The sequence below is a fragment of the Rhipicephalus sanguineus genome, chromosome 8, assembly GCF_013339695.2.
Source record: "Rhipicephalus sanguineus isolate Rsan-2018 chromosome 8, BIME_Rsan_1.4, whole genome shotgun sequence".
Classification (NCBI taxonomy): Eukaryota; Metazoa; Arthropoda; class Arachnida; order Ixodida; family Ixodidae; genus Rhipicephalus; species Rhipicephalus sanguineus.
The window spans coordinates 1,932,686-1,942,246 of NC_051183.1; the positions used below are offsets into that span (position 1 = coordinate 1,932,686).

Consider the following 9,561-nt stretch of genomic DNA (forward strand, 5'->3'; position numbering starts at 1 on the left):
ACACAGCGTCGCTGTTAAAAGACAGGCGCAGTTCTGGCGAAAGTCCAAGTGCAAGCGTAGGATATACGACCTGTATGTAAAATAGTCGGTCCTGGTCGTGCAGAATTGTTTTCGCCGACCGTGACTCCGATTGGTTGCTTCAGACCGCGCCTTATATGCCGATCTCGCGATGGAGACCACTCCGGCAAGCTTTTTAAATGCGAATGCATTTCTTAGTCGTGCTATGTAAGGCATCCGGCGTTGTCCGCGCGCCGGCAGGTGTTATCTCTCCGCTCTTACTCCGTCTCCCATAGCAACAGCTGTGGGCGCGCGCGCTTATCCTCGCCCCTAGCAACCGGAGCATGTGGTGCGAGAGAGTGTAGGAGAGGGTAGGTGCAGTGCTTCGCCGCTCCTTCTCTCGCCGTTCGCTCTCTCTCCTCCCTGCGCCCCACTCTCCCGTGCGCTCGCGCCTCACTCTCGACCGTTCGCTGTCTGGGCGCCTCTCAAGGCGATGGCCGAAGTCGGTGAAGGCGAATGTCTGACGGCAGCGGTACGGAGTCTTTGTGGTGACCGTGTACCTCGCGCCCAACCTCGCTCGTGACGCCGTAGCCGTGCAACTGGACGCGGCTATGGAAAGTGTGTATGTGCGCTCCAAAGTATCTGACACCGTCGTCTTGGTTGCTGGCTTTAACGTGGACGTGAGAAAGAAGAGCGGCGAGTAGTTGGTGGAGTACATGCGGACAAAGTACTCTATGCAGTGTGCCTCCACCGAGTCCGACAAGTGTCCGACTACCATTCACGGAAGTTGCATTGATCTCGCCTTTACCCGAAACTGTGACGTGCGCATGCTTCTCAAAGACCCTTTGACTGTACACTTTAGCGACCACAAGGCTGAGATTATTGTGGTCAGGTACAATGACAATACAAACAGCTGCTGATGAATTTGTAAATAAATGGTTACGGTACAAATCCTCGTCTCGTCATTAAGTTACGCCATTAAAATTACTACGCCGTGTACTCTCGGCGCAAGAAATGCATTCGCATTTCCTCACGATTCCCTTCGGGGAGGTTGGGGCATTTTTTTTATCCTTCCAGTGTTCTTCCTCTTCTTTTTCTAGTGTTCGATCACCGCGACACGGGACCACGGGTGTTCTTCGTCTTCTGTTTTTCGCCGGCTGCTTTTTTTATTATGGGAAGTGAAATGATAGCGCGATATCATGTTATTACAATAATGATGAACTCATTCGTCTAAATGATCAGAACGCATATTAGAAAACGAAGGTCGTGCAACACAAAATAATGCACTGACAGAGAATTTCTAACTAGAAGAGCAGTTTTGAAACTTCGATAACTGTTAAGCGCCTGAAGTGTGGCCGTTAATATTTCGGAAAGCGCAGATTGTAATACTAAGGTCACAGGTGACGCAATTCTCGTACCCACTTACTCTTCACGGGCATCTGTCGCGATTCGTCGAGAACTTCCAGATGCGTAATTGGATTCTGAAACGGTTTTTTCAAAATTTGTCAGCGTTTAGGCTACGCCATCATCAAGTCATACAGGCAATGTATAGTCTCTTCACGGGTGACGTCACGGCCGCAGACGCGTGGATCCGGTCGTTGATCGGATAGCGATGAGCCGGACGCTTACTGCAGCGACGAAATTAAGCGACCCCGCTGGTCAGTTGCCTTGCATCCTTACACAATGTCGCAGCTTTACAAGTAACCAATCGTTAGATTTGCAGCACACAACGCAGTTAGGGCAATTCATGGTGTCTGAGAAAAGACGCATCGAGACAAACACTCTCGCGCGGATCACGTCAACGCGGAGCATGTTGCAACCATAGGTCGGCAAAAAATGTGGAGCTCACTCAGACTCACTCATGAAATATATTTTGCCCTTAGAGCTCACTCGGACTCAGATTCACCATAATTTTGCTCAACCGGACTCACTCGGACTCAGACTCACTGAAATTTTTCTCAGCCGGACTCACTCGAACTCAAATTCACCAAAATATTATTCACTCGGACTCACTCAGACTCGGACTCACGGCTCTATCTGAGTTGAGTGAGTCGACTCATGTGTCAGCGTGTGATTGGTTCTTTCGACTATGGTGTCAATGTTCATTAACACTAATATCCCGAATAATTGGTGCTCTACTTGGCGCCTTTTGATCTCGTACCTTCTGATATGAATTATCAGTGGTTGCAATCCACTGAGGACATTTTATTGAAAGAGATGACTCACACTAGATATTTTTGCTATGAAAGAGTTTGCGGGGAGGGGAGGGGGAAGTCACGGCACCTGCCCTCCCCCCACTCCGTAAATCACACCTCTGATCAATAAATATTCAAATGGCGTATTTTGAAGTACGTGTGAATCGACGGGGGTATAAACGTGAGGCGACTGGAGGCTGATAGTAATGCTGAAGTTGAATAGATGGCACCATAGGTCGGCAGAAAAGTGTGGAGCGCACTCAGACTCACTCAAGAAATATATTTTGCGCTTTGGGCTCACTCGAACTGACTCACCAAAATTTTCTTCAACCGGACTCACTCGGACTCAGACTCACTAAAATTTTCCTCAACCGTACTCACTTGGACTCATCATCATCCTGTCTACGCCCACTGCAGGGCAAAGGCCTCTCCCATGTTCCGCCAATCAACCCGGTCCTGTGCTTTCTGCTGCCACGTAATACCTGCAAACTTCTTAATCTCATCTACCCACCTAATTTTCTGTCTCCCCCTCACGCGTTTGCCATCTCTTGGAATCCAGTCAGTTACCCTTAATGACCACCGGTTATCCTGCCGACGTGCTACGTGCCCGGCCCATATCCATTTCTTCTTCTTGATTTCAACTATGATGTCATTAACCCCCGTTTGTTCCCTGACCCACTCTGCTCTCTTCCTGTCTCTTAAGGTTACACCTATCATTTTCCTTTCCATCGCTCGCTGGGTCGTCCTCAATTTAAGTTGAACCCTCTTTGTAAGTCTCCAGGTTTCTGCTCCGTAGGTAAGTACCGGTAAGATGCAGCTGTTATATACCTTCCTCTTGAGGGATAGTGGTAGATTACCATTCATGATTTGATAATGCTTGCCGAATGAGCCCCAACCCATCCTTATTCTTCTAGTTATTTCACTCGCATGGTTCGGCTCCGCGGTTACTACCTGTCCTAAGTAGACGTACTCCTTTACAACTTCCAGTGTCTCGCCACCTATCGCAAAGCGCTGTTCTCTACCAAGATTGTTCCACATTACTTTAGTTTTATGCATATTAATTTTCAGACCTACTCTTCTACTTTCCGTATCCAGTTCAGTAATCATGAGCTGCAATTCGTCTCCCGCGTTACTCATCAATGCAATGTCATCAGCGAATCGTAGGTTACTGAGATACTCTCCATTAACTCTTATCCCTAGCTCTTCCCAATCTAGGGCCCTGAAAACCTCCTGTAAACACGCGGTGAATAACATTGGAGAGATCGTGTCTCCCTGCCGTACGCCCTTCTTTATTGGGATTCTGTCGCTTTCTTTATGGAGGACTATAGTGGCTGTGGATCCGCTGTAGATTTCTTCCATTATGTTTATATAGGCTTCGTCGATGCCTTGATTCCGCAGTGCCTGCATGACTGCTGATGTCTCCACCGAATCAAATGCCTTCTCGTAATCTATGAAGGCTATGTATAGGGATTGGTTGTATTCCGCGCATTTCTCTATCACCTGATTGATAGTATGAATATGGTCTATTGTTGAGAATCCTGTACGAAATCCTGCCTGGTCCCTTGGTTGATTGAAATCCAATGTCGTATTAATTCTGTTAGCAATTACTTTTGTAAATAGCTTGTAGACAACCGACAGTAAGCTTATGGGCCTGTAATTTTTCAGGTCTTTGACGTCCCCTTTCTTATGGATCAAGATGATGTTGGCATTCTTCCAAGATTCTGGTATCCTCCCCGTCGAGAGGCACTTCGTATACAGGGTGGCCAGTTTCTCTAACATAATCTCTCCACCGTCTTTCAACAGGTCTGATGTTACCTGATCCTCACCAGCTGCTTTGCCTCTTTGCATTCCCTTTAGGCATGGGCGTAGCCACGTTAGGGCACACCCGGGCCCGTGCCCCCCCCCCCCCCGAAATTTTTTTTTGCCATAGCATACAGAGCAGAAAATGACACTCGACCACATCTGCCTGCTCGTCCCCACTACAGATCAACGAGGTGCCCCCCCCCGAAAAAAATTTCTGCCTACGCCCCTGCCTTTAGGGCTTTCTTTACTTCTCCTGTCAATACTGGTGGGATGTCAGATTCCTCTGCGCTATTACTCCTTCTTACGTTATCATCCTGAATGGCTCGGCTGCTGTACAGATCTCTGTAGAACTCTTCCGCTACCTCAACTATTCTATCCATATTGTTTGTGACCTTGCCTTCCTTATCCCTTAATGCATACATCTGCATTTTGCCTATGCACAGTTTTGTCTTCATAGCTTTGAGGCTTCTTCCGTTCTTTAGAGCATGCTCAATTCTCTCCATATTATACTTTCTTATGTCGGCTACTTTACGCCTATTGATTAACTTCGAAAGCTCCGCCAGCTCTATTTTGTCTGTTGCATTTGAGGCTTTCATAGCTTGACGTTTCTTAATGAGGTTTTTCGTCTCTTGGGATAGCTTACCAGTGTCCTGTCTAACAACTGTACCCCCGACTTCCACTGCACACTCCTTGATGATACTAGTCAGATTATCATTCATTGCGTCAACGCTAAGGTCGGTTTCCTCGGTTAAAGCCGCGTACCTATTCTGAAGTGAAACTCTGAATTCCTCAACTTTCCCTCTCAGAGCTAGTTCATTAATCGGCTTCCTGCGTATCAGTTTCTGCCGTTCCTTCCTCACGTCAAGTTGAATTCTAGATCTTACCATTCTATGGTCACTTGGACTAAAATGGTAAGATCACTTGGACTAAAACTCACCAACATATTACTCACCCGGGCTCACTCAGACTCACACTCATGGCTCGATATGAGTCTGAGTGAGTGTGAGTGAGTAGACTCATGAGTGAGTTTGCCGACCTATGGTTGCAACACAGGCGGACGACGATCGCGGTATGCACCGAAGGTTGAATGCCGTAGACTGGGCATATCCAATCAGATCCGGTCGCCAGTGCTACGTGGAACAATGCTACGTAGAATGGAAGCGGGAAGATGAAAACTGGTTTGGCTCCTCCGCTGCGGTCTTTAGCGATTCGCATGTCTTGTAAGAAATTACAGTTGCATCAGAGAGCTTAAATTGGTCTGCAGATGATCCTTAAAGGGACACTAAAGGCAAATAGCAATTTATGTCAGAGTGAAAGCTCAATGTATGACAACGTCTAAAACGGCAGTATTATAAACAGCAGTGCCCTATAATCACTGAGAAATTAGGCTAAATGCATCACACGATGAGCGCCATGAGTGGGACATCTTGAAAATGATCCCGATGACGTGGGAGAGTCTGAATACAATTATTCACTAGTAATACAACTAGCTGCAATAAAGAAAGAACCTTCCGTGCATCAAGAAACGTAATAAAATGCTGCTTGTTCGTTTCTGTTTGATTCATGGAAAAAAGAACCTCTTTGGCGTTGCCATAGGGAACGACGCACGTGGTTCGGCGAAGACGAACTGCGCTTCGCCCGGCGCCTTGCTTCGCTCACGCGGTCGCGTCTCAGTGGTAGTTTTGATATCGCGTACTGCCGCGTGTGTTTTGCACGCTCGTGAAAGCCGCTCTGACAGAAAGTTCGACAAAAATACCGCATGCATGTGATGTTGCCGGATGCCCGAATGGTGCGCGCTAAAGTCACTATAACGGGAAAAGTACCGCATTTCTCTTCGCCGCCGTGCCCTTTCCGCGGCTTCGCCACACAAATGGTCCAGCTCGTTCGCGTCGCTAGTGTCTCCCGGCCGCCGACGCACAGCGCTTTGGAGGGCGATTATTTTTATAGCTTCAGAAAAGCATGCAGCAGCATTACGATATCCCACATCGTTTTGACACTTCATCGCAAGACTGTCAAGGTATCGAAGAATGCCTGGGTGCTGCGCTTTTGCGTGCAGCGACCGGCGGGAAACGGGCAAAGCCCTCTTTGCTATTCCCAGCGGGAAAACAAGATGCAAAGCGACGGGCTGTGTGGCTGCACGAAATACGGCGGAAAAAATTTGTTCCCACGACTGATACCCGCCTTTGGGAGGCAAGCGTTTCATTGAGTATTCGCGAATGTTGTTTCGGGGAATGTTCGCGTCTCCCCTGCACTAGTGCAGCTTGTTTCGCGTGGTTGCCGCAGTAGGTTCATGCACAACAACATTCCCGGGCAGCTCTTAGTTAAGTTTGGCGTAAACTTGACGCCTTTGGGCTCACATATAACGATAAGCGTGTCATGAAAGCTGACCGCTACAGATTGGTATTGCATGACCTGACTGTATGACGAACATAAATACCAAATGGTAACACGAAAATAATGGCACGCATAAGGCATGATTTACATGTTAACACCTGTCACTAACGTTCGTCATACAGAAATATCTCGTCATATCAGTTTTGGTATATATACATTTCATTAAACAATCGCGATTAAACAATCGCGAATTATTTTCATGTTATCGCCTCTAATTTATATTCCTCATGCAGTCATGTTATGCCATAATAAATTCGGTGTACATCCCATTAACGAAATGGCCATGAGAGCACAAAGTCAAGGCGGCTAGATAGATAGATAGATAGATAGATAGATAGATAGATAGATAGATAGATAGATAGATAGATAGATAGATAGATAGATAGATAGATAGATAGATAGATAGATAGATAGATAGATAGATGCGTTCAAAGACGCAGAAGTTTGCTGAGAAATGCTTCGCATTTAATTAATGCCGACAGCCGAGCGCGTAAATGCCGCGCAGTTCGCATTTCTTTATCGCGTTAGTACGCGTGCGTGCGCGTGTAGGCAAGTGAAAACTGCCGCTATTTGTTTCCTAATCAGTTAGAGAGCAATGGTATGCTTCATTCGGGGCTGCAAAAGCGCACGCAATGCGTAAAACATGCGTTACTCCGCGTGAAAACAAGACCGCGCCGCCGCAGCTTCGGCCGCGCTGGACCAAATATGGTGGCGAGCAGTACGGTCGCGGTACTTTTCCCGTTCCAGTGACTTTAGTGCACGCCGCCAGTGCACGCTGCCACGCAGTAAAGGCGGGCAACGTTGGGCACGGCAACAGTGACGTGTGAAATACCGCTTTCAGGTGGGTGATTTGAAGTGCGCTAACGCGATGCTGACCACTAAAACGTGATTTTATTTCAAAATAAGCACTCCCTTGGCATAAAAGTAGCACTACGAGGTTTCTGTACCGCTATTTCAACAATCAACGTCGACTTAATATTTGCCTTTAGTGTCCCTTTAAGACGTTATTTACCGGCTCAATGCGTTTGTACAAAACGTAAGAACCGTTTCGGGATCTATTTAAAGGATTATAATGCAGCAGTCAAAGCAAAAATTTCTGATATGCCGCCTAAATGCCCATGGGATGGAAGCTTCACATTAAAACCTTCCATTGCATATTTAGAGTAATGCGATGTTGATGATGATTCCGAACTACAAGTGGCAACTTAGGAGGCAGGCCAACAGGCGGGCAGATGAAGGACAGCATTTAAAAATTAAGAACGACGGCGGCGTAAAGACCAAAAGGTATTTTAGGGCAGGCACAGTTTGGTATTTTACTATTGACTTATCATTGTAACTTCAACATTTCACTGCTACTCTCAGTGTGCACGTACTATGAGGGCTAGAAGAAGAACAAGAAGAAAGTCCTTCAGGCGTCGCCGCCATTCTGAACAACGGCTTCCTCAGTCGTCTCGCAGTCAATCCCTCGGGGCGCGCCATTCCCGAAGAAGAAACAAAAAAGCAAGAGGGTTAGGCCGCGAGGGACGACGTGCGGTGAGGCAGCCTCGGACACAGTGCACGCCCAGCCTCGTCCGAGGCCATCATGGTGTCGGAGATCGCCAGCACGACCGTCGTCGCGCTTATCGCACTGTCGCTCGTCGTGCTATATTTTGTCCACCCCGCCGATGATGCATTGGCCGCCGAGGTGCTGCTCGGAGACGGGAGAGAGGACGAAGGCTGGCTGCCTCCGATATTCGTGGACTTCACCGGAAAGTGGGATCCACCGCTGCACGCGCCGGAGGCCATCTTGGAAACAAAGAGGATGGGCGCCCACGGAATCAAGCTCCGTCTGAACATCACGGACACCGGTTCCTGGGTCCTGCTCTCCGACGAGGAGTGGTCTCCGGCGGCAAACCTCTACGGGAGCCTTCACTACGGCGTCAAGATCATGTTGGAGGTCGAGGAGCACGATGACCTCGATGCGAAGCTCCTCGCCTATCTGTTACGCAGGTGGTCCGATATGCCCGGACGTGTCCTGGTGGTGTCTTCCAGTCCGATGTTTCTCTTCGCTCTGGGAGGCAACAACAAGAACATCGTGAAGGCACTGGCTTGGCGACCTTGCTCTGTGGCCTACAAAGACTGGGAGTGCACCATGCGACGCAACGAGAAGCTCAGCTGGCACCTGGTGGCGTTGGCCGCCGACTGGCTCTACGCGTGGTGCTTCGAATGGGGCCTGCTGACTCGCGTCTCCATGGCTTCGGCCGTGGTGGTCGACGCGAGTCTGGTCAGCAGCCGTTTCGTGCGCCTTTGGAGCGACCGGGGTCTGCGTGTCGTGGCGCTGGCGTCGGACGACCCGGGCGAGCAGGAATACCTGCGCCGAGTTCTCCGGGTGCCCATTGTTGCCGACTACACTAGTTTGCCAGGCTGTGAATGGTGTTGAATTTTACGAGCTGCCGCCTTGCTTGTTTAGTTGATGCTCGCGACCGGAATGAAGGAAGGACAGGCCGGCTGTTAGGGGCGCGAGCAAATAAAATTTCCCGTTTATGCACGCGTACAACTGTTTCCTTTTGTAGACTGTGGGGAAAAGAATAGAATGCGCAGGTACGTGCGCACGGGTTCACTGTTAAAAGGAACACGTGCGTGCAGGGCATGTCCGGATTTATCTCTCACAAATGTATGGTGGCGTAGAGTTGGATAAGGGAACTGGTGGTTTCAAATTATGACTCCTTCTGAGAATGCCGTGCACGAACAATATTTCCACATGCACTTTCCATTAGGGGCCGGCAGTACGAAAGGTGCTCATTCGTGTGTTTCCTTTAGCACTGGACAGTACTGAACATGTTTATCCGTCTGCGCAATGTGCAAGCTGCAAATTGACTAGTTGGGACGAGCCGTAACATAACAGCCTAGTGCGCAGCAGAGCGCCATCCCATCGATCGCCTAATGTAGCGAAATTGAAGGGACGAACGTAAACGCTGACTGGTTGTGGGCTAATCTGTGTCCGACGGTTGCTCGACTGTTCCCTTGAATGCCCGGTGTCGTGTGCGGTGATTTCTCATATTTCCTTCAGCGAGGTCCACCTGTCCCTGCGTCGGGACGAAATGCGAAGTGTGGCCACGTACAGGGACTTAATTGACCGGCGGTTGAGCAATCTGAGGCGATGTAATTAAATATGTGTCCCACTGCCCAGCAC

General features: G+C 48.8%; 1 protein-coding gene across 1 annotated transcript; it reads left to right on the top strand.

Moving 5' to 3' along the window:
- The first annotated feature begins 7,971 nt into the window (after window positions 1-7,971).
- Window positions 7,972-8,808, top strand: LOC119402492 (uncharacterized). Its single transcript, XM_037669642.1, has one exon. It carries the CDS (start codon window positions 7,972-7,974, stop codon window positions 8,806-8,808), a length of 837 nt encoding a protein of 278 aa, XP_037525570.1.
- Window positions 8,809-9,561: the final 753 nt, after the last annotated feature.

Bases quoted from the DNA above. Each gene is read 5' to 3' on its own strand.
- LOC119402492 (XM_037669642.1), top strand. From the start codon at position 7,972: ATGGTGTCGGAGATCGCCAGCACGACCGTCGTCGCGCTTATCGCACTG.